The sequence below is a fragment of the Bos mutus genome, chromosome 3 (assembly GCF_027580195.1).
Source record: "Bos mutus isolate GX-2022 chromosome 3, NWIPB_WYAK_1.1, whole genome shotgun sequence".
Classification (NCBI taxonomy): domain Eukaryota; kingdom Metazoa; phylum Chordata; class Mammalia; order Artiodactyla; family Bovidae; genus Bos; species Bos mutus.
Genome location: NC_091619.1, coordinates 92551383 through 92577402, shown reverse-complemented (window position 1 = coordinate 92577402; position 26020 = coordinate 92551383). Strand labels below are relative to the sequence as shown.

Below are 26020 nucleotides of genomic sequence, written 5' to 3'. Positions count from 1 at the left end.
CAGTACCATTTTTCTAGATTCCATATATGTGTATTGCTGCTGCTTAGTCGCTTCAGTTGTGTCTGATTCTGTGCGACCCTATGGACTGCAGCCTTCCAGGCTTCTCTGTCCATGGGATTCTCTAGGCAAGAGTACTAGAGTGGGCTGCCATGCCCTTTTCCAAGGGATCTTCCTTACCCAGGGATCTAACCCGAGTCTTCTGCATTGCAGGCATATTTTGTTTTACCACTAAGCCACCAGGGAAGTCTTTGTATATATGTATCTACAGTAAAACATGAAGCTTGTTAGTTTTCATTTTGTTTTTGACGTGGGCCATTTTTAAAGTCTTTATTGAATCTGTTACAGTATTGTTTCTGGTTCATATTTCAGTTTTTTGGCCTTGAAGCATGTGGAGTCTTGCTTCCCCTGCCAGGGATGGAACCCACACTTCCTACATTGGAAGGGGAAGTCTTAATCACTGGACCACCAGGGAAATCCCAGTTTACATTTTTTAAACCAAGTTGGCTCTGCTATCGCTTCCTAGAGGCACTCATGAGCCAGACCACGTCTCCTCCCATGCTGTCCCATGCGACGTGCCCCCAGGGGTGGCCGTTCAGGCACCTGAAAAGTCATAATACAAGTGACACAGACTCAAATTCTCTCTGTGGATGTGTTTGCAACCTTGTTTCAATGACAGATCATGAAGCATCTTCTCCTACCAAATGGCAGAAGCATGAATGTAAATCACAGTCTTCTGGGAAGTGCTTTGTACTCACAGACGTGGTGCATTGTCAAGGTTTAAAAACCTGACTCTATTATTGAATAAATATGGGAAGATAACGGACTTCCTTCCCAAATAGCCCATCTTGACGACGAAAATGTTTTCTTCTCCGATTGACCAAGTTCTTTAGAGAGGAATTCAGAGAGAGACTTGTCCTTGCATCCATTGTTCCCATTCCAACAGTGACGTCTGCCTCACCCCATGCTCTGCCCCCCAAGGTGTGAGCATGCACCGTCCCTCTGGCAGTGCGGCCAGCAGCTGCACTGAGTCCTACACCTGGGAGTGGGGAGTGCAGACTCCTCCGTGGCACATGCTCTGATGAAGATGCACCCTGGCACCCACCCCCAGGACCCCCTGGCACTTCCTGCTAACAGACAGTGTTTGGCCCTTCCACTGTCAACACAGTCTCTCCACTGTCTAGTCAGAGGGCAACCAACTTCCTCTGCAAGGGCCTCATATTCAATAGCAAGTTAGGCTTCCAGGGACACAGAGAGTCTCTCACCCTCAACGTTCTCCTTGCCCTATTTATCTTTCTCTTTCTGACTCACTTCACTCTGTATAATAGGTTCTAGGTTCATTCATCCACCTCATCAGAACTGACTCAAATGTGTTTCTTTTTATGGCTGAGTAATATTCCATTGTGTTTATGTACCACAACTTCTTTATCCATTCATCTTTCGATGGACATCTAGGTTGCTTCCATATTCTAGCTATTGTAAATAATGCTACAATGAACAATGGGATATATGTGTCTTTTTCAATTTTGGTTTCCTCTGGGTATATGCCTAGGAGTGGGATTGCTGGGTCATATGATGGTTTTATTCCTAGTTTTTAAAGGAATCTCCATATAGTCTTCCATAGTGGCTGTATTAATTTACATTCCCACTAACAGTGCAAGAGCATTTCTCTTTTCTCCACACCCTCTCCAGCATTTATTGTTTGTAGACTTTTTGATGATGGCCATTCTGACTGGTGTGAGGTGATAGCTCATTATAGTTTTGATTTGCATTTCTCTAATAATGAGTGTTCTTGAGCATCTTTTCACATGTTTGTTAGCCATCTGTGTGTCTTCTTTGGAGAACTGTCTATTTAGGTCTTTTTCCCGCTTTTTGATTGGGTTGTTTGTTTTCCTGGCATTGAGTTGTATGAGCTGCTTGTATATTTTGGAAATTAATCCTTTGCCAGTTGTTTCATTTGCTATTATGTTTTTCCATTCTGAGGGTTGTCTTTCAAACCTTCCCCTCTTATATTTCGTAACACATTTCTTTCAGAAAAATTTAAGAACTAGAATATATACATATTGAGTGCTTAGTATTATTGTTCTAAGGTCTTCACATTTATGAGCTCATTTAATCCTGAAGGCAACCTTTTATAATCCACATTTTAAAGATGGAGAAACAGAGGCACAGAGAAGTGAGAAAACTTGCCTAATGTCATGTAGCTATTAACTGATGGGTCTGAGGATTCAAACCTAGGTTGTGTGGCGTCAGAGTCCACATTCTTAACCACTAAGCTTTGAGCTCAACTAAAAGCAGATGGATGCTTATTCATCTCTCTACCACTAAACTACAAATCCACAACATTTGAATCCATACTCTACTCTTCCTTTTGTTGCTATGGATGAAGTATCCCTGTTCCTGATTTTACTGGTGAATTTCACCAAACATTCAAAGAAAAATTAATGCCAATATTTCTCAACCCTTCAAAAAGAACTGAACAGAAGGAAATACTCCAAGACTCATTTTACAAGGCCAGCATTATATTATTAAAACCAAAGCCAGAACCACAACAAGAAAACCAAAAAAAACACTACAGGCCAAGATCCCCCTGAATATAGACACAAAAATTCTCAACAAAATACTAGCAGATCAAATTCAACTGTATGATTCAAACAATCATACACATTAATCTGGTGAGATTTATTTCTGGGATGCAAGGATGGTTCAACATGCAAATTAATAAGCATGACATATTACATTAATACAATGAAAAATAAAAATTATAAGATCATCACAATAAATGCTTTTTTCCTAAAACATTTGACAAAGCTTAATATCCATTCATGATAAGAACTCTCAACAAATTCGGTATAGAAGGAATATACTGCAACATAGTAGAGGCCATGTATGACAAACCCACAGCTAACATCATACCACATGGTGAAAACTTGAAAGGTTTTACTCAAAGGTTAGGAACAAGACAAGGCTACCCAATCTCACCACTCCTATGCAACATAGTACTGGAAGTCTTAGCCAGAGAAATCAGGCAAGTAAAAGGCACCCAAATCAGAGAAGAAGAAGTAAAAATTTCTCTTCGCAGATGACATGATTTTATATACAGAAAATCCTAAAGACTCCACAAAAAAAGTTAGATCTTATCACCAAAGTCAGTAAAATTACAGGATACAAATAAATATTAAAAAATCAGTAATGTTTCTATTTGTTGTTGCTTTTAGGCGCTAAGTCATGTCTGACTCTTTGCAACCCCATGGACTGTAGCCCGCCAGGCATCTCTGTCCATGGGATTTTCCAGGCAAGAAAACTGGAATGGGTTGCCATTTCCTTCTCCAGGGGATCTTCCTGACCCAGGGATAGTACCTACGTCTCCTGCACTTAAGCAGATTCTTTACTTCTGAGCCACTGGGGAAGCCCCAATGTTTCTCTACACTAACAATAAATTATATGCAAAAAAGACAATCCCATTTACAATAGTGTTACCAAATGAGGTTTGTTTGCCTGACTGAAAGCTAAAGTAAAACACAAAGCTTTGCAGTAAAGAAAGAGTTTGTTCACAAGGCAGCCAAGCAAGGAGACAGGAGAACAAATTTCAGATCTGTCTCCCTGAAGGGGACAGGTCTGTGATGTTTACGGGATAAAGAAGCAGGGTGATTTTAGGTGTGAGGAAATGTGATTGGAGGTAAGGAAAAGGTGAGGTAATCAGTGTTTTGAGCAGGCCCAGTTTTAGGGTCGGTGGTCCCCACTAGTCTTAGCCAGAAGGAACCAGGCAAAAACCAACTCCAGATTTCTGGAAAACAACTTAATCTCCTGTTACCATAGTGATCCATATGTCAGAACTGTTATCTATAGGAGTGTTAAGAAGTGTGTGGTGGGACTTCCCTGGTGGTCCAGTGGTAAAGAATACAGCTGCCAATGCAGGAGACATGGTTCAGTCCCTGATCTGGGAAGAGTCCACCTGCCTCTGGGCAACTAAGCTTGTGCACCACAACTACTGAGCCCATGAGCTGCAACTACTGGGTCTGCACACTGAAGCCGGCGCACTCTGGAGCCCATGATCTGCAACAAGAGAAGCCACCGCAATGAGAAGCCCACACACCGCAAATAGAGAAACCCCATAGGCAGCAACAAAGACCCAGCACAGTCATAAATAAACAAAAATGTTTTAAAAAGAGAAGAAGTGTGGTGATATATTACCTAGGCTATGTTAAGCTTGGAGGGTATGAAATTAGAGAAAGGGAAAAATAAATCAAACAAACTGAAAGCAGACCTGATCAGCAAAGGCAGGTTATAAACTGTTGTTCTGTAAGACACACTCAAGGTCTTCTGTTTAGGCTCCAGCTTCTGTTAACCTTGTGGGACATCATTTTAGTAGCAACAAAAACAATAAAATACTTAAAAATAAATCTAACCAAGGAGGTAAAAGATCTGTATACTACAATTTATAAAACATTAATGAAAGAAACTGGAAAAGGAATGGATAAATAGGAAGATGTTTTGTGTTCATGAATTGGAAGAATTAATGCTGTTAAAATGTTCATATATCCAAAGCCTCTTATAGATTCAGTGAAATTCCTCTCAAGATTCCAGTGGCATTTTTTACAAAGATAGACAAAAAAAAAAAAAAAAAAAAAAATCCTAAAATTCATTTGGAACCACAAAAGAATCTGAAAAACCAAAGCAATCCTGAGAAAGAATAACATGGCTGGAGGCATCCCACATCCTGGTTTCAAACTATATTACAAAGCTATAGTAATCAAAACAGTTTATGACACTGCCATAAAAACAGATACACAGGCCAATGGAACAGAATCAAGAGTACAGAAATAAACCCATGTATATACAATCAACTAATATTTGACATGAGAGCCAAGAATGCTCATTCATTAGGAAAAAGGTAGTCTTTGCAAATTCATATGAAGAAAATTAAAACTAGACCCTTATTTTAAACCATTCACAACAATTAACTCAAGATCAGTTAGAGACTTAATTGTAAGACCTGAAACCATAAAACTCCTAGAAGAAAACATACAGGAAAGCTTCTTGAAATCAGCCTGGGGAATGATTTTTTTTTGGATATGACACCTAAAGCACAAAGCAGCAAAAGCAAAAATAAGCAAGAGGGACTACATGAAACTAAAAGTTGGTCAAAAGGCTAAAAGTTCTAGTTATGAGATAAATAAATTCTAGGAATGTAGTGTGAAGCATGGTTACTATAGTTATAATACTGTATTACATATGAGAGTTGCTAAGAGAGTAGATGAACTAAAAAGCCTCTTGATGAAAGTGAAAGTGGAGAGTGAAAAAGTTGGCTGAAAGCTCAACATTCAGAAAACTAAGATCATGGCATCTGGTCCCATCACTTCATGGGAAATAGATGGGGAAACAGTGGAAACAGTGTCAGACTTTATTTTTTGGGCTCCAAAATCACTGCAGATGGTGACTGCAGCCATGAAATTAAAAGATGCTTACTCCTTGGAAGGAAAGTTATGATTAACCTAGATAGCATATTGAAAAGCAGAGACATTACTTTGCCAACAAAGGTCCATCTAGTCAAGGCTATGGTTTTTCCTGTGGTCATGTATGGATGTGAGAGTTGGACTGTGAAGAAGGCTGAGCGCCGAAGAATTGATGCTTTTGAACTGTGGTGTTGGAGAAGACTCTTGAGAGTCCCTTGGACTGCAAGGAGATCCAACCAGTCCATTCTGAAGGAGATCAGCCCTGGGATTTCTTTGGAGGGAATGATGCTGAAGCTGAAACTCCAGTACTTTGGCCACCTCATGCGAAGAGTTGACTCATTGGAAAAGATTCTGATGCTGGGAGGGATTGGGGGCAGGAGGAGAAGGGGACGACAGAGGATGAGATGTCTGGATGGCATCACTGATTCGATGGACGTGAGTCTGAGTGAACTCCAGGAGTTGGTGATGGACAGAGAGGCCTGGCGTGCTGCAATTCATGGGGTCGCAAAGAGTCAGACAGGACTGAGCGACTGAACTGAACTGAACTGAAGAGAGTAGATCTTAAAAATTCTTATCACAAGAAAAAAAATTTTGAGGTGAGGTGATGAGTTAACTAAATGTAATGTAGTAATCATTTCACAATACACACATGCATATCTTTGGGGTTTTTCTTGGCCACACTACACGGCACATGGGATCTTAGCTCCCCTTCCTGGGATCCTAGAACTCACGCCACCTGCATTGGGAGAGTGGCATTAACCACCAGGGAAATTCCCAAATCATGCACATCTTAAATTCATACAATGCTGTATGTCAATTACATCTCAATGAAATAAAAAAGGTATCAGCATAAATAATTTGATCTTTAGATCTTCACCCAACTTGATTAGCTAGTAAATAGGTTCTCTTTGTCTAGCTCCTTCAGTGATATTCTCTTTTCCTAGAGCTTCTGTTATCAGCAAATTGAGATTCACAGCACAATACCTGAATAAACAAAACACCTTTAAACCCCTAAAATAAAAAAGTTAAAAATTAAAGACAAAGAAAACCTCTCCCTTGACTTCACAGCCACTTCTAGCCAATGCTCTGCTTCTTAGTTCCCTTTTTCTTATCCTTCACGTCTCAATGCCTTTTCCTGGGATGCCTTACACAATCACTCAATTATATACTTTATAAGTAGCTACCCATTGGCTTCCTATTACATCCACTTACTTAAATTCTCCACAAGACATTCATCACTATTAGATATTTTTCATGTTTATTTGTTTTGTGTTTGCTTTCCATCACAGAATTTAAGCTCTTATCTCTCAACAAGGAATCTGTTTGTCTCCTTCAGTGTTGCATTGCCAGGACCTCAAACATTGTCTCAATATTCTAGGACAATACTTCCATTGTCTTTATAGGCTCTAAGAAATCTGCTCTTACTTCTCTGACCTTATCTCCAACTACCTCCTCCCTGGCTCACTACTCTACTTACAAAGAACAATTTGCTGTTTCTTTGCCAGCCTCCCTCTTTCTTCAGGTCTTTGCTCAAAAGTTACCTTCTCACTCAGGCTTTCTCAATTTGGGAACTTAAAATTGCAGCCCCTTACCCTTTGCCTCTTTACTTGCTTAATTTGTTTCCAAATTACCAAATTGTAATATACAGTTACAATTGTATATTACAATTGTATATTTTTTTATTGCCTGTTCGCCTCATGAAGGCTTTGCTGAACCCCCAAGCCTACAGCACAAAACAAAAAATGTTTATTAAATGAATGGGTTTGTGAAATAATTGCTTAATTGAATATCAGATGTGAAATTATTTGCATGTGTAAGGTATCATTATGGGCAGTAAAATTATCTATGTTAATAAGTAATCTTAACTTCAGTATTCATGCTTTAATTCTTCACATTTCGGGCATGGAGTCCTACACACGACAGACTCCCAAAGAAAATCGTTTTTTTGAATTTTATAGCTGGAGGCGTGGGTCCGCGAGTCTAGCAAGGCGGGAAGCAGTTGCTGGCCCCACCCGGGGCCCGCCCCTGTCGGCGATGACCACGCCCACCGAATGTTGAAAGCCTTATAGGCGAGTGACGTCAGGCCGTTTGTTGTCATTGGCGGCTCCCAAGATGGCGTCCATCATGGAGGGGCCGCTGAGTAAATGGACTAACGTAATGAAGGGCTGGCAGTACCGTTGGTTCGTGCTGGACTACAATGCAGGGTTGCTGTCCTACTACACAGTAAGTCCTTGGAGGCAAATCCCCGGCTGCCTTGGGAGTCGGGATTCCTCGGTGGAGGTGGGGAACAGGCTTTTTGGTAGCCCGGTAGAGGTTGCTAGGATGGGGGTGCCGCCGTACGGGAGGGTTCCCTCGTAGGGGAGGGTTTTGCGCCCCGGATAGCCAATGAGGGTGAAGGAGATGCTCGCGCAGCCAATAAATAGGCACCGGTTGTATGATTTATGGGATGGGGGCGAGCCGTGTTCTTTTCTTAGGGTCCTGTATTTGTTGGGGAGTAAACAGGGGGGCGCGTTGTAGGTAGGTAGATGGTTGTAGTCGTGGCTTGAAGGGTTCGGTCTCGGGATCTGTGCAGTTTCCACATGTTATCATGGACTTGACAGTGTCCCCCACCAGGCCCTGTAGACGGCCGCGCCCCTTAGCTTCCCTCCAGGGATTGAGGAGCGCTGCTTTCTTAGAGCAGTGGTCTGACGAGCTTGGCCAGGTCCTGGAAGTGACTGGGCGTTGCTCAACATGAAGGATTCTGAAATACCTCCAGTCTGCCCAAGTTGAGTGTGTCTTTCACAGGACTCTCCTCCATTCAGCGGGGGGCGAGCGTAACCGACGCCTTAACTTTTGAGAGCGGAGGATTTCCTACACAGCAAGTCTCTTGTTAGCGAAGAGAGACTGCATAGTGCGATGTCTCCTGAAAGTTATATTCTGGGAAGAGCTAAGTTAAGGGCTTCAGTGTCGTTAAACACACATCAGTGACTGCGGGAAAGGTCCATGAATTGCTGAGAATCTTATGTTCTGTCGCTCCACCCCCGACGCGTTAGAAATGGAAGGTGGGTGGAATTAGAGAAATTACTTCCAAAGGTATTGTCTCTGAATGGTGTCTAGTTAATAATAGCCAATGAGAGGGAGGAAGCCTCTTCAAACGACAAAACAGAATGTCCTGAAGTCTTTAGAAAATAATAGAAGGGAAAAAATTGTGATTATGGAAGAAGGATTAATGTCAACGAGAGGAATGGGGACACTAGTATTGATATTTTTTCGTTAATTTAAATATTTATTGAGCGCCCACTACGTGTTAATTATTATTGCTTTAGGCTAGGTGTGTGTGGATGTGTGTGCTCATGCGTGTGCATGTGAGCGAGAATCAACAAAGTTCAAGATATTCTTTTCTTGAATCAACAAAGTTCAAGATATCCTTTTCTCTGGAGCTTATATTCTAATAAGGTGGTTCCCTTGATTCTTTTTACTTGCAATAACTGCAGAATAAAGTATTCATTATCCCCATTTTACAGTTTGGAATCTGAGGCTCCAGGCTTTTCAGCGATTTGCTCAAGGTCACAGAGCTAGCAGTAAGCAGTGTTATCAGGAGTCTAAGTAACATGGCTTTCTTTTTCCTTTCACTTTCACTACAGAAATGAGAAAAATGCAATCTTTGAGTTACTAAAGACAAACCTACAGGAGTAAAAAGTAAAAACTTTCACACCAACTTCCTTTCTTTACATAATTTTGAAGGGGGAAAAGACTGAACAAACCTGAATGAAATTTAAATACATTGTTCAAGATTAGCTAGCTATGAAAGAGAGGCAAATGAACATTATATCCTGAAAACTCTGAAATTATGAAATCTCATAGTTCAGATAGATGAAGAGTAATAATAAGTTTCAGTAGAAGTGATAATCGGAAAATCCCATGGACCCTTTCCAGCCCATTCAAAATAATTTCAGTGGCACTATGGAATGAAGTTACTCTACAGATCCCAAATTTGTGTGGGTCTGAATTTAGGGCCACACTGGAGGGGCCCCAAGCTGGGGTTCTTGGGAACTCCTCTCCCAGACAGAATCTTCTTTTTTTCCTGTTTTTCTCACTTTGGCATATCTTTTTTCTGCCTCCTTGCCCTTTAGTTTCTGAGTATCTTGACAAATTTCTCCTTGTCTTTGGCTAAACATGGCTTTTTAAATTATGCTTCTTTCTTCTCCCTCCCATTACTTATCCTCCCTACTGAGATTAAACTATAAAACATCATCCTTGCCAGTAGAAGGAGGTATCATATTTCTCACTAATGGATGTTTAGAAATTTTCTTTTCTTTTTTTTTCCTTGTTTTTTTTTGGTGTTAAAGTATTTGTTTGCAGAGAAACAACAGAGAAATATTGTAAAATAAAATGATTTTGTGAAAATAAGATGATACTCAATGCCAAATTAAAGGAGGTCCAGTAAAGATGAGAAAAGGATAGGTATTCACTTAAAGTAGGAGACACATTGAATATTGGCAGTGAATTCTGTACACTTCAACATTGTTTCATTACATTAGGATTTGGAAGGATGAAGGTACATCTTAATGATCTGCATGCTGCTGATAACTTGGAGCTGCATCTTCCAGGAAGATTATCTGAATAGTTGCACAGCATTTTAAGCAGAGCAGTAAATAGCAAGTCACTCTAATCACTTGCACTCTGGTCTGGCTCTGTAGTTGGAGGTCTGTCTATTCTAGGGTGGCCATGGAAACCCTGAACGAAACTAGATTGACCTTGCTTTAGAGTTGGCCTATACCAAAAATTGATATTGAGATAATCTCAGGGTTTTGGAAAAGATCACGGGAATTGCTGTGAACTAAATAGTTTCACCCAAACCTCACCTTCACCTGAACTTTTGGTCCTGGGCCCAGACCCTTACCTGTCCTCTGGGAATGAATAGTTTTTTTACTTTACATTTCTTTTATTTTCATTTTATGTAAATTTTCAGTTCTTGAAAAACCGTTTAGTAGATATTCTGTTTAATACAGGAACAGAAAAATTGATTACCTTCTTTAGAAAATAGATTTAGGCAACCTTTTCAGGTCACGCTCCTGTCTTTTAATTATTAGAAACAGTGGTTTATTCAGGAAACATTTATTTGGGACTTTTTAATAGGCACTTTATATACGGACTTCCCTCATAGCTCAGTTGGTAAAGACTCTGCCTGGAATGCAGGAGATCCCCGTTTGATTCCTGGGTCAGGAAGATCCGCTGGAGAAGGGAAAGGTTACCCACTCCAGTATTCTGGCCTGAAGAATTCCATGGAGCGTATAGTCCATGGGGTTGCAAATAGTCAGACACAACTGAGCGACTTTCATTTTCACTTTACTATGTATGCCGGAGATAAAAGCATGAAGGAGAGAGTCCCTTCCATCTAGGAACTCAAAATCTTGCAGAATAGACACCTAAACATAATTTCAAAAAAGTGTAATAAATTCTACAATAGAAGTAAGAATAGACTGCTGTGGGAACTTTGCCTAAAAAAGGCTAGAGAGACGTTTGAGCCGAGACTTAAAGGTAGAAGGGAAGAAGGGCATTTCAGGCAGTGGGAAATATGCACAAATTGGGAAACTTGAGAACATAAAGTCCGTTAAGAAGATAGTGAGAATTTCTGAGCTTCTTTAATGTAAAGGCATGTAGGGAGATAACAGGAGATTGAATCCAGAAGGTATTTGGAGCCGTAGGTCAGGCCTGGAGATGAAGATCTGTTAGATTATAGCATAGAATTTGTTAGTTGAATTTGAGGGTGAGCTGTACTGAGTCTTCCTTGCGGCACATGGGTTCTTTGTTGTTGCTCATGGGCTTTTCTCTAATTGCGGTGTGTGGGCTTCTCGTTGTGGTGGCTTCACAGGTTGCGTACACAGGCTGTAGGGCGCAAGGCCTTCAGTGGTTGTGGCCCATGAACTTGGTTGCCCCCCGGCTGTGGAATCTTAGTTTCTGGACCAGGTAGCAAACCAGTGTCCCCTGCACTGGCAGGCAGATTCTTAACCATCGGACCATCAGGAAAGTCCCCTGTTAGTTGAATATTTATTGAGAGGGATAAGGATATAAATTTGGGAACACTGTTTAAACAGCTAACCATTTATGTGAATCATGATCACAGAGAAAGACGAGAAAGGAAAGAAAATTGAAGGAGATATAGATATATGTGAGGAGTTGTTAGACTAGAAAGCAGGTGTTCATACCTTTTGATTATCAAATGTTTATTGAGGATGTACTATGTGCTAGGCACTATGCTGGGAAGAGGGGTTAAAATGGTAAATAAGATGGGAATAGTCCATGTTCTCATGATGCCTAGAGTCTGCCGGCGTGTACATCAAGTAAGAGCTGTGATGGAGAAGAGTAGGATGTTGGGAGGTACACAGGTGGGCAGCTTGCCTCTGTCTTGGAAAAGATTTCCTTGAAGAGGTAGGTTTGCTTTGACCTGAGTGGTGAGTAGAGATTAGCCATGTAAGCAGAGAGGGAAAACTGCTTGAGATAGAGGGAATAGATGTTTTTGAAAGAGACACGAGTAAGGAGCTTGTTAGTCCTGGAATTTAGGCTGTGAGGTGGACAGTAGTGCGATGAGAGGGAGAGAGAAGCAGGGGCCAGTTAATGAAAGACTTTCTTGGTAAACTGAGCTAAGGAATTTAAACTTTTCACTCAGGGCAGTGGAAAGTCACTTAAGTGTTGTAAGCACTTTTTGTTGTGGAAAAAACTTTCATAATACAAAATTTGTTTGAAACATATACGAAAGATGATAGTAAAATGAATTCCTGTCACCCAGCTTGTGCAGCTATCAATATATGGCTAATCTTGTCTTATTAATACTCCCAAAGCTCCTTCCTACCCCACTGGATTACTTTAAAGCAGATCCCAAATCTCTTATTATTTCATTTGTGAATATTTCAATATGTTTTACTGTGTTTAAGTTCCTTGATTTTTCTCAAACATTCCTTGATTTTCTCAAACCCTCACCAGTTGGTTTATTTGAGTCAGAATTCCAAACAAGAGACACACGTAAAACTGAGTCTCTTTTACTCTGTAGGCCTTCCCTCCCTCTTTTTCTTTGCCATTCATTTGTTGAAGAAAGCAAATTATTCTCTAGATTTTCCACATTCTAGATTTTGCTGAGAGTATTCTTGTGGTGTATTTAAACATGTTCCTTTATCCTCCATGTTTCCTATAAACTGATACTTAAAGCTAGAAGCTTAATTAAATTCAGCTTTTTCCCCCCACTTTGGGCAGCAATACTTTGTAGGTGGAACATATTACAAGTATCTCCACTTTCTGATAGTTTGCTTTACTCTACTTCTTTTTTAGAAAAGACCTATTCTCCTGTTTTTGCTAACCAAAAGAAATCCAAAGAGGATTTTTGCTTTTGTGGAAAATACACAAAAAGTGAAAATGGCATTCAGAGTTTTTGTTTTGTTTTTTCCACAGCGAACTGCTATAGAGTCAGTGAGCGCCCTAAGCAGCAAGAGTGACACCAGCAAGTTCCTTCCCTGGGATCTATGGGCTTCCCAGGTGGCACTAGTGGTAAAGAACCCACCTGCCAATGCAGGAGACATAAGAGATACAGGTTCGATCCCTGAGTTGGGAGGATCCCAAGGAGAAGGGTATAGCAACCCACTCCAGTATTCTTGTCTGGAGAATCCCATGGACAGAGGAGCCTGGAGGTCTGTAGGGTCACTAAGAGTCAGATGCAACTGAAGCGACTCAGCTTGCATGCATGCTGGGAACTATTAATACATAGTAGCAAGCTGCTGTAGTTTTGAACTGTGTTTGTGAGCATCTTTACTTTATCTCAGTTTATTTTGTGCATCTGTTAGCAAGGTGTATCCTAAGGCAATTGCGTCATTGCTTTATGCCATTTTGGCTTAGGGAAGGTTTCTTAGGAACAGAGGGAACCTGTACATCAAGTGGCCCATGATGTCTGGTTGTCTCTCTGTGATTTTTAAAATTAAACAATAGGTTCAGGTAAAGTTTGTATTTGGATTATGGAGAAATAGTGAAGTCCTATTGACAGGATTTCAGTGATTGGATGTGAGTGAAGGGGAAGGAGGAGTTTGATGAAATCCAGGATTTTAGATTTAGTTGAATGAATGATGATAGGGAAGATAAGTATAGGTTGGGTGGAGAATGGTAGTTGCTTTGGGGCATGTTGAAATTGTAGTAAAGATATTGCATAGTCTGGAACTTAAGAAAAAAATCTGGGCTACAGATAAATATTAGCTTTACACATATGGAGAGATGAGAGAGTGAATGAGTGGGAATAATAGAGAGCTTTAGATAGAACACTGAGAAACACCATTGGATTAGGTATCTATTGCTTTATAACAAATTGGCCATAATGATTTTAGCTGCTTAAAACAATAAACATTTATTATCTGTGACTCAGAACTTTGGACTCAAGGTCTCTCATGAAGTTGCAGTCAAGACATTGGCTATGTCTGCAGTCATTTGAAAGACTTGACTGGAGCTGGAGGATTTGCTTCCAAGATGACTCACTCTCATGTCTGTTGGCAGAAAGCTTAGTCCTTACTGGCTCCTGGAAGGTGGCCTCAGTTCCTCACCAGCTAACCTCTCTGTTGGGCTACATGAGAGTCATCGTGACAGGGCATCTATCTGGCTTCACCCAGAAGGAGTAATCCAAGTGAGAGCAAAGAGAAAGCTGAAGTGCCTATTTGACCTGGTCTGAGAACATCACTTTTGCCTTCTTCCATTCATTAGAAATGAATCATTAAGTTCAGTTCATGCTACAGGGGATGGGAATTTTAGGCATGGGAAAGAGAATTAGCCTCTGCCTTTTGAAAGGAGTGTCAATTTATGGAGGGATTTTAATCCATCACAGTCGTTTCTAAGGGATTTGGGTAGAGAAAAGAGCCTGCACAGAAGAGTGAAAAGGGACAGCCAGAGATAGCCAAGAAAAACCAGAATGTGGAGTCAAGGCAGGAACTGGCTTGAATACTGTTGAGACAATTGAATAGATGAAATCTTAAAAATACTCATTGGATTGATCAAGTTGGACATCACTGATGCCCTGAAAAAGAGAAGTTCCCATGGAGTCAGAAGTTTGGAAGTCAGAGTGGTTTGAAGAGTAAATAGGAGGCAAGAAGTAGAGAAGATGAGTTTAGATTGCTCAAGGTCTTTCATTATGAAAGAGGAACAAAGGAATATGGAACTGAGAGGAAAGAGCTTCTAAGGTAGGAGTATGCTTAAATGTTTTAGGGATGGGAAGCAGGGTATTTATTGAAGATGAGAGTAGAGTTAAGATTTAAGGAATGTAGTAAAGATTTAGATTAGTGGCCATGGGAAGTGGAAAAAGGAATAACTTGGGTCACATTCTGAGAAGGCAATGGCAACCCACTCCAGTACTCTTGCCTGGAAAATCCCATGGATGGAGGAGCCTGCTAGGCTGCAGACGATGGGGTCGCTAAGAGTCCGGCACGACTGAGCGACTTCACTTTCACTTTTCACTTTCATGCATTGGAGAAGGAAATGGCAACCCACTCCAGTATTCTTGCCTGGAGAATCCCAGGGACAGAGGATCCCAGTGGGCTGCTGTCTATGGGGTCGCACAGAGTTGGACACAACGACTTATCAGCAGCAGGGTCACTTTGAAATTAACCAGGTTGTAAGAGGAGCCTCTTGAGAAGCCTATATGCAGGTCAGGAAGCAAGTTAGAACTGGACATGGAACAACAGACTTGTTCCAAATAGGAAAAGGAGTACGTCAAGGCTGTATATTGTCACCCTGCTTATTTAACTTCTATGCAGAGTACATCATGAGAAACGCTGGGCTGGAAGAAGCACAAGCTGGAATCAAGATTGCTGGGAGAAATCTCAATAACCTCAGATACGCAGATGACACCACCCTTATGGCAGAAAGTGAGGAGGAACTAAAAAGCCTCCTGATGAAAGTGAAAGTGGAGAGTGAAAAAGTTGGCTTAAAGCTCAACATTCAGAAAACTAAGATCATGGCATCTGGTCCCATGACTTAATGGGAAATAGATGGGGAAACAGTGGAAACAGTGTCAGACTTTATTTTTTGGGGCTCCAAAATCACTGCAGATGGTGATTGCAGCCATGAAATTAAAAGGCGCTTACTCCTTAGAAGGAAAGTTATGACCAAGCTAGATAGCATATTGAAAAGCAGAGACATTACTTTGCCAACAAAGGTTCGTCTAGTCAAGGCTATGGTTTTTCAGTGGTCATGTATGGATGTGAGAGTTGGACTGTGAAGAAAGCTGAGCGCTGAAGAATTGATGCTTTTGAACTGTGGTGTACTCATGATGTACTCTGAGTATAAGTTAAATAAGCAGGGTGACAATATACAGCCTTGACGTACTCCTTTTCCTATTTGGAACAAGTCTGTTGTTCCATATCCAGTTCTAACTTGCTTCCCGACCTGCATATAGGCTTCTCAAGAGTCTTCTCCTCTTGAGAGTCCCTTGGACTGCCAGGAGGTCCAACCAGTCCGTTCTGAAGGAGATCAGCCCTGGGTGTTCTTTGGAAGGAATGATGCTAAAGCTGAAATTCCAGTACTTTGGCCACCTCATGCGAAGAGTTGACTCATTGGAAAAGACCCTGATGCTGGGAGGGATTGGGGGCAGGAGGAGAAGGGGATGACAGAGGATGAGATGGCTGGATGGCATCACCGACTTGATGGACGTGAGTCTCAGTGAACTCCGGGAGTTGGGGATGGACAGGGAGGCCTGGTGTGCTATGATTCATGGGGTCTCAAAGAGTCAGACACAACTGAGCAACTAAACTGAACTGAAGAGGAGCTAGTTGAGATTATAAAATATGATTTGTTTAGTCATGAACTGTAAGTATTTAACACTCTTTCTTGTTTTGTATTGTCTTTATGACATTTCAGAGAGAAAAGTTAGAAATAGTGAGTTAGTAAGTTGTCAGGGTCACTCAAGGTTTTCTTTAAAAGGAATCATTGGAGAAATGATGTGTTTTGCTGTTAACATGCTAGCTGGAAGAGAGTCATAGTGACTTTGCATTTCAAAAACACTGGTAATCTGAACACATTTAAATATTACTTGACAGTCCTTAGCAATGTCTGGAAGGTGATAAAATCTCTCATCTAATTCTTGGATTTTAGGTTTTTGAAGAGCTTAAATATATGTGTTTTTCTTGCAAAGATGTAAAAGAGGGAATCTCAGATTCTGCTAGAAATGTATCAGCACCACTCCCATCAAGCATTTAAAAGTGAATTTATACTTTTGTAAATAAACTTCTTGGTTATATCAAATGTTTTTTACTAAGCTTACATGGTACATATTAATAATCCAAATTAATAAAATAGCTTTAGAATTGCAAAAAGAACACAAGAAAAATTGTACCTAATCTAAATGCCCTGAAAAGAAGTATGTGGAAATTTTATGTCTTGTGGTTTCTTGAATACCCTAGTCAGCCTTAGTTTTTCTCTTTTTTGATTTTTTTTTTTTTTGGCTGTGCTGTGCATGGCATGTAGGATCTTAGTTCTCCAACCAAGGATGGAACTTGCACCCTCTAAAGTGTAAAGTGTGGCGTTTTAACCACTGGACTGCCAGGGAAGTCTCTATTGCATTCTTTATCTGTACAGCAAGCTTGTAAACTCCTTGATAGTACTACTAGCATGATAATTTTCAAGCCCTATAAATATAGTACATCATTCTCATAGTGAATGGAATGTCCAAGGCCCTTTAAGAGATGTGATGTAGAAGATTGTTTTGGAATCATTGCTTATACAGCCTTGTAAATTTTGCAAAATATACTGATAACAAATGTGTTTATGGCTTATGTAAAACCTGATTAAGCTTGTATTAATAACAATGGCTTTGTTTTAATCATCCTTACCCTGTAGAACTGTGTGGGATCTTTTGGTTAGTGTGGTACATCAGACAAGCAGTCAGTTCTTGCTTTATTGCAGGCAGTTTTGTTGATGATAGTAATTTGTAGAAGGATAGAAAGCAGAGCTATTCTTAAATATGCCACTGTTATATGTGGCAGTTGTCATAGGATTAGATTTTCAACTAGTTGTATAATGTCAGTCAGAGCTAGCTAGAACAATGCTCAAGAGAGTTAGATTAAGGACCTATTTCCTTTTACTGCTTATAGAGAAAAACAAATGGCCAGCTGAGTCTTTTTCTTCTCATTTACTATATTGTAAAGGATAATCATCTTAGACTAATTTAAACTAAAAAATTTTACTTTTTTGGTACATGATACATGGAATCATATAAATGAAATCATATTTGGGGAAAGTATTTTGAGGTATTCAAAATTATTTTTTTCCCATTCACATGACAAAGATTATTATGAATGTTAATATTCTGATTCCTGGAGTTTTTTCACATTGAGCCTTCATGCTAAATTGTCTACTTACTTAATTGAATGTATTTTATTTTAGCATTACTCTTATGGCACAGGTGGACAAATGAAATATTGGATGAATATTTGGTTTGTCATTCTGGCAGCTGCCTCTAGTCTCTTGATCTTCCTCTTTCCTCCGTCTCTCATAAATGATACCATGCTTCCCAGAGACAATAGAGTTCATTTGGTGGGAACACTCTCAACTCCTTGTACTGCCACCTATTGGTATAACTATTTTCCTGCCTATCCTTCCCTGCGTCCCTGACATAATGGAAGAAGTAATCCTTAGGTGGGCTTTCCTGGTGGCTCAGTACTAAAGAATCCCCCTGGCAATGCAGGAGATGCAGGTTCAGTCCCTGGGTTTAGAAGACCCCCTGGAGAAGGAAATGACAACCGACTGTAGTATTTTTGCCTGGAAAATCCCATGGACAGAGGAGCCTGCCAAGCTACAGTCCATGGGTTGCAAAAAGAGTTGGACGCAATTTAGCAATTAAGCAACACCACCAATCCTTGGGTGTTCTGGATTCCATCTACTCGCGAATTTTTAGAGAATCTCAGTCTATAGGTTTTTCTCCTTTTTCTGCTTTCTCCTTCCTCTCGCCCATTGTCTTCTACTTCTTTCTATGTACAGACTTTTGTTGTTTAAGAATATTTTGCAATATAACAACTAAACATCATAGTTGTAACAATTTCATATGGAAAATTTTATTACGTTTTGGGATTGCCTGTTGCTTTTCATTTTTTTGGTACAGTTAGTTTTGAAATTGGAAAGTGTAAGCCCTTCAGCTTTGTTCTTTCTCAAGATTGTTTTGGCTATTCTGGGTTTGCTGAATTTCTATATGAATTTTAGGATATACTGACTTTTTCATTAACAAATAAACTTGGGCTATATCTCTCTCAAGTTGAAAAATATCTCCGCTAATTCTATGTCCCCCTGGAAAAACCATCTTCACCTCTTCTTCAAGTTAGATAAACCTATTGAAAGAGTCTTCTACATTGTCTGTCTTTATTCATGCATTTACTGTACAGCAATCTGTTTTTACCTCCAAATTTCACTGAATATCCTAGCAGAAGTCTCCAATGAAAGCTTTGTTGCTGAACCCAGTGGGTGCTTTTAACTTTTCATTTTAGTAGCACTGTCTCTGCAGAATTTGACGTTATTACTCTTTATTTTAAATTTCAAAAAGATAGTTTCATTGCTCTTGAAGAGATGCAATATATTCTTAATTTAAAAAAAATTGAAAAAGCTTATAAAATAGAAAGAAGCAAAGTACTACCTGAAATCCTACTATCTGTGTTTTGGAGAATAGCTTTCCTAACAACTCTTTATGCTTAAATACACCTTTATGTATATTTTATATAAATGGAATCATTATATATATAATAATATACAACCCAGAAGCATTTTATTAAAAAATTTTCTATAGATATGTTGTACCATTTTGTATTGTATTTCTTCAACTAGCAAAATGAGCAAAGGATATCTTTTTTCCTTCATCCTTACTTAATGAGATCTCAGTCATCTGGCTTTGGGAGATTAAGATTCCTATGCTGTCTGTGATGCAGGAAGACAATGTACAATAATCTGTATTATTTCCCATAGTTCTGCTCAGCTGGATAGTACCCAGTCTACTTGATTAAGGGCAGTTCAAAAACCCACCCACAAACAGAAGACTCTACTTCTTAATGAGGGAGTGACAAAGTTCTAAAAGAGCTTGTAGGATGAGAAATACCATTATAGGCCATTTTTGGAAAATGCAGTGTGCCATAAGCCTCTACTATATGAATCATTGTTGTAGGTATTTTCTACTATTGTCAAATATATCGCTTCATTAAGCCTCATAACCTCTTCCATTTTTCCTTGCTACCAGTATAGCATATAAACCACCCGGGTCTGGTGCAAAAACTTCCTAAGTGTTCTCTTTGTTTCCTTTTTGCTCTCTAAAGTCCATTTTTTAATCAGTAGCCCAAGTGATTTTTTAAAAAAAGGAAAAAGGAAGATCATATTTTCCCCTGCTTAAAATTCTCTAGTGACTATAGGAAAAAAAAATTCAAACTCTTTACTATGACTTACCACCTTGTAAGCACTGAAGAATTGATGCTTTTGAACTGTGGTGGTGGAGAAGACTCTTGAGAGTCCCTTGCACTGCAAGGAGACCCAACCAGTCCATCGTAAAGGAGATCAGTCCTGAGTGTTCATTGGAAGGACTGATGTTGAGGCTGAAACTCCAGTACTTTGGCCACCTCATGTGAAGAGCTGACTCATTTGAAAAGACTCTGATGCTGGGAATGACTGAGGGCAGTAGGAGAAGGGGACGACAGAGGATGAGATGGTTGGATGGCATCACCGACTCAATGGACATGAGCTTGGGTAAACTCCGGGAGTTGGTGATGGACAGGGAAGCCTGGCGTGCTGCGGTCCATGGGGTCACAGAGTCGTACGCGACTGAGTGACTGAACTGAATTGAACGGATGGCCTTGTGATCTTTCTCCACTTAACTTTCTACAGTAAACCTTTTGCTCACCACTATATCCACTGTAGCTTTTTTTTTCCCCCTGTTCCTTGGACACCTCAAGCTTGTTCCTATCTCAGGGTCTTTGTGTATATTTTCTGGCTTCTTGGACTGATACTCTCCCATGACTGTAGCATGCCTGATTTCCCTTCTTGTTATGCAGGTCTTCATTTAGGCATCACTGCTCAGAGAAGCCTTTCCTTAACAACCTGTCTAAAGTACACCTCACTATCAGTCACTAGCACTAGCACACTGGTCTTTTTTTTTTTTTCACTTGATGGTTTAGAATATAAGCTTATTTTATTTTATTTAAAAAATTAATTTATTTTAATTGGAGGCTAATTACTTTACAATATTGTAGTGGTTTTTGCCATATATCGACATGAATCAGCCACAGGCACACATGTGTTTCCCATCCAGAACCCCCTCCCACCTCCCTCCCCATCCCATCCCCCGGGGTCATCCCAGTGCACCAGCCCTGAGCACCCTGTCTCATGCATCGAGCCTGGACCAGCGGTCCGCTTCACATATGATAATATGCACATTTCAACGCTACCCTCTGAAATCATCCCACCCTTGCCTTCTCCCACAGAGTCCAAAAGACTGTTCTTTATATCTGTGTCTCTTTTGCTGTCTTGCATATAGAGTCATCGTTATCATCTTTCTAAATTCCATATATATGCATTAGTATACTGTACTGGTGTTTTTCTTTCTGACTTACTTCACTCTGTATAATAGGCTCCAGTTTCATCGACCTCATTAGAACTGATTAAAATGAATTCTTTTTAATGGCTGAGTAATATTCCATTGTGTATATGTACCACATTTTTCTTATCCATTCATCTGCCAATGGACATCTAGGTTGCTTCCATGTCCTGGCTATTGTAAACAGTGCTATGATGAACATTGGGGTACATGTGTCTCTTTCAATTCTGGTTTCCTTGGTGTAGCACACTGGTCTTGATGTATTTTTTCATAGCATTTATTGTTAGCTGCTAAACTTACTTTGTTTTTCCTGTTTAGTGTCTGTTTCTCTCCTCTGGAATGTAAGTACTGTGAGAACAGAGACTTACCTTCATCATTTTATCTTTAGCATCTAGAGCAATGCTTGGCATTTAGTGAATATTCAGTAAATATTTATGGAATGAGCAACAGGTGAAGTAGTTTATATATTACTTCCTTTACACATGAAGAAATTGAGACTTAAAAACTTACACAGTAGTTTCTCTGTATGTGATTAAGTCTTCTAACTCCAGATAGAATGTTCTCTCACTGAATTGTGCTAGTGTTGATATTTTAAAATGACAAACCCAAGTTATCACTAGTCTGCTTATAGGTGATAACTGAGTTACATCATTATCACAATGAAATAAACTTTCTGCATGCTGCTGCTGCTAAGTAGCTTCAGTCATGTCCGACTCTGTGCAACCTCATAGATGGCAGCCCACCAGGCTCCTCTGTCACGGGATTCTCTAGGCAAGAACACTGGAGTGGGTTGCCATTTCCTTCTCCCAAACCTTCTGCATAGGCTATTATTCTAAGGTACAGACTGCATTGATGAATCATTAAAAAGTACTGAGTCCTTTTACATCTAAGTTGAAACACCGAGGATGAATGAAAAACTCTTTCCATTCCAGTAAAGAGAAAGCCTCCTAGAGAAGGGAAAGGAGGAGCAGATACTAAGTCTTAGAATTTGTTGAGTAATGAGTTTTTTATATTCACAAAACATGACCACAGAAAGATAGTGGCACATTCCTGAACATAATTCTTTGAAATTTTCATCACCCAGAAGAGGATGAAATGTACATTTCAGATAGATGATACGTTGTGTGACCAACCCTCTGTTCTCTGCTTGCGTGTCAGCTCTTCTGCCTTCGTTTTTTGTTTTTTTTTTTTTTAACCCATTGCAAAGAGTCGGACACTACTGAGCAACGGAACAGCAACAGCAATTCTGAAGTAAAATTAGACCTAATAAAGAATGAGTGTTTTTATTCTTTAAAGTTTTATTTACTACTGAATTATAGTTGATTTACAATATTGTGCCAGTCTCTACTGTACACCAAAGTGATTCAGTTATACATATATATACACTTTTTAAAATATTCTTTTCCATTATGGTTTATCACAGGATATTGAATATAGCCCCCTGTGCTATACAGTAGGATTTTGTTGTTTATCCATTCTGTATATCATAGTTTGCATCTGCTAACCCCAAATTCCCAAGCCATCCCCCTGCAACCCCTCTCCCCCTTGGCAATCACAAGTCTGTTTAGAATGAGTGTTTTTAAATTGCCTTTTTAAAAAGTGTTTCTCCCTCCCTCGCTCACCCTGTTTATAAAAGTAAAATGTTTATCATAGATCATTAACTAATCAAGTCCTCCACAGTCTCCTAAGCCCTTTGGCACAGTTCTTGAATTCTTGACCTACTTCCTTATTCTTCCTTGTAGTCTTTTTTTGTTTTTTTTTTTCCTTGTAGTCTTGCTTTCCCTTAAGCAACAACATCTAAAAGAAATGCTTTAAGAAAATAGTTTCTTGGGCAGTATTTGAATTTATAACAACTTTCCCCCTATCTTTTGAACACATGCTGTATTTTGAGTGCTTTTCCTAGCTAATCTGGGGACCATTTTCAACAATTTATTTGCAAGAATTTGTTCTCAGTTCTAAATTCCAAATCAGAACAAGGAGCTTTTGTAGCATAACCTTATTCTAAATTGAGGCATGTAGGATGAGTCTTAGAAGTAGGACTGAGAGTTCAGATATCTGTGGTTCTGGCTAGTGTTCTTGCTAACCAGATTATTTTAGGTGTTGTACAAATTTTCCCATCTTTAAATTTTTCTAGTGCTGTTCTTGTTTTTCATCTTTTCATGATCTTACTGTCTTGGGCCCTGACTTAGTCTTTTCCAAATAAGGAGAAACACTCTTGGGCAATTTTTGATGAAAAAGTGAAGTTGAATGATAATAATGGATTATTACTGTACAGTTTGGTGGGAAAAGTACTAAATAACATAAACTTCCTGGAGTTTAACACACCCCTATCATTTCCTTCAGTCATTTTTTGTGAAATAACATTGATCACTATTTAGTATTTGGGCAGTATAAAATTCAGATTTAAATTTGAAGAAAGTAGGGAGAACCACTAGACCATTCATGCGTGACCTAAATCAAATCCTTTAGGATTCTACAGTGGAAGTGACAAATAGATTCAAGGGATTAGATCTGATAGAGTACCTGAAGAACTATGAACAGAGGTTCGTGACACTGTACAGGAGGCAGTGATCAGGACTATCCCCAAGAAACAGAAATGCAAAAAGGCAAAATGGTTGTCTGAGGAGGCCTTCCAAATGGCTGAGAAAAGAAGAGAAGCAAAAAGCAAAGGAGAAAAGAAAACATACCTATCTGAATGCAGAGTTGCAAAGAATAGCAAGGAGAGATAAGAAAGCCTTCCTCAGTGATCAATGCAAAGAAATAGAGGAAAACAATAGAATGGGAAAGACTAGAGATCTCTTCAAAAAAATTAAGAGATTCCAAGGGAACATTTCACGCAAAGATGGGTACAATAAAGGACAGAAATGGTATGGACCTAACAAAAGCAGAAGATATTAAGAAGAGGTGGCAAGAATACACAGAAGAACTATACAAAAAAAATCTTCATGACCCAGATAATCATGGTGGCGTGATCACTCACCAAGAGCCGACATCCTGGAGTCTGAAGTCAAGTGGGCCTTAGCAACCGTCACTATGAACAAAGCTAGTGGAGGTAATGGAATTCCAGCTGAGCTATTTCAAGTCCTAAAAGAAGATGCTGTTAAAGTGCTGCACTCAATATACCAGCAAATTTGGAAAACTCAGCAGTGGCCACAGGACTGGAAAAGGTCAGATTTCATTCCAATCCCAAAGAAAGGCAATGCCAAAAAGTGTTCAAACTACCTAAAAATTGCACTCATTTCACACCCTAGCAAAGTAATGCTCAAAATTCTCCAAGCTAGGCTTCAGCAGTATGTGAACCATGAACTTCCAGATGTTCAAGCTGGATTTAGAAAAGGCAGAGGAACCAGAGATCAAATTGCCAACAACAGTTGGATCATAGAAAAAGCAAGACAATTCCAGAAAAACATCTACTTCAGCTTTCTTGACTACACCAAAGCTTTTGTGTGGATCACAATAAACTGGAAAGTTCTTAAAGAATTCTTAAAGGCAGACCATCTTACCTTCCTCCTGAGAAATCTGTATGCAGATCAAGAAACAACAGTTAGAACTGGACATGGAATAATAGACTGGTTCTAAATTGGGCAAGGAGTATGACAAGGCCTATGTGGTTGGATGGCTTCACCAACTTGATGGACATGAGTTTGAGCAAATTCTGAGAGTTGATGATAGACAGGGAAGCCTGGCATGCTGCAGTCCATGGGATCGCAAAGAGTTGGACACGACTAAGTGACTGAACTGAACTGATTTTGAGGAACAAAACAAAAATAGAAACTATACATTGAGGTTCAGTATATATTGACATGCTAAGTAATTTGCAGCACTTAGGTTACTATTTAGTATTTTATGTTATGGTTAACTTTTCTTTCTTTTTTTTTTTTTATGGTTAACTTTTCTTGGAAAGGATCCAGAAACCCCCGTCATCAGAGTTGTGCTTAATTAAACCCTGTGAAATGGTTCTTGTCACTCATCTGTTGACCTGAATTTTTGACTTAAAGATAAAATTATCCTTTTTAAGAAACAGTAAAAGACCTGGGACTTTACAATTTAAGAGATCACAGATCAAAATACGAGTCTCCAGTCCTTTACCTGTAGTTCAGAAATCCCCGAGTCTCTGAATTCCAGAAGTTTTTTTTCCTAAATGTGTTATATTCTCATTTGGAAGTAAAGCCTGCCTTGAACTGTGTGGTTAATTATAATCTCCATTATGCTTAATATAAATGTATGTTGTACTACCAAAATATTAGTATGCTTGATTGTGAAATTAATTAAATGCTTAATAATCCAGACTCTGTTGCAGGTGTGTGACAGTTTATGTACTATTTGTATGGTACTTTTTGAAAATTCTGAATTTTAAAGCACATTTGAACCAAAAATCTCAGATAAGTGATGTGGACCTCTATCTGGTCTAATGACCTAGGGTTTATATGCTGGCAGTAGTTCAGAAGGCAGAGGGGGTACCACCCTCTGAAGCACTGCTGCAGTGCTTTGTGGGGTGATATTTGTGCTGATGAATTCAGAGGATCGCTGATTTGACACACAGCCTTTGTGGCTCGGAGAAACTTTGAAAGGAGACTTAAGTTAACCAGATCTGTAGTAACTGTGGTAGAAATGCATAACCTTTAGAGTCAGACCTGGATTGGAATTCTCTCTGCTGCTGCTGCTGCTAGGTCACTTCAGTCGTGTCCGACTCTGTGCGACCCCATAGACGACAGCCCACCAGGCTCCTCCGTCCCTGGGATTCTCCAGACAAGAACACTGGAGTGGGTTGCCATTTCCTTCCCCAATGCATGAAAGTGAAAAGTGAAAGTGAAGTCACTTAGTCATGTCTGACTCTTTGGGACCCTATGGACTACAGCCTACCAGGCTCCTCCATCCATGGGATTTTCCAGGCAAGAGTACTGGAGTTGGGTGCCAGTGCCTTCTCCGGAATCCTCTCTATCTACCTGTTATCTGTGAATCCATGGGCAAGTAACTTACGCCTTTCTGAGCCTTTATT

The 26020-nt window shown here is 39.7% G+C and overlaps 1 protein-coding gene across 5 annotated transcripts in view; it reads left to right on the top strand.

The window, feature by feature from the left end:
- The window catches only part of OSBPL9 (oxysterol binding protein like 9), a 266125-nt gene that overhangs the window by 94623 nt on the left and 145482 nt on the right, over positions 1-26020 (top strand). For 2 of the 5 annotated variants that reach the window (XM_005894723.3, XM_070368081.1), the window contains exon 1: positions 7533-7676. The exons of 1 other annotated variant lie outside the window; for it this stretch is intronic. In XM_005894723.3, coding sequence (XP_005894785.1) covers positions 7566-7676 — 111 coding nt within the window. In that variant the 5' untranslated portion in view covers positions 7533-7565. Of the gene's footprint in view, positions 1-7532; positions 7677-26020 lie in introns of those variants that run through there. 2 more of the 5 variants (XM_005894724.3, XM_005894725.3) reach the window with 1 other exon arrangement.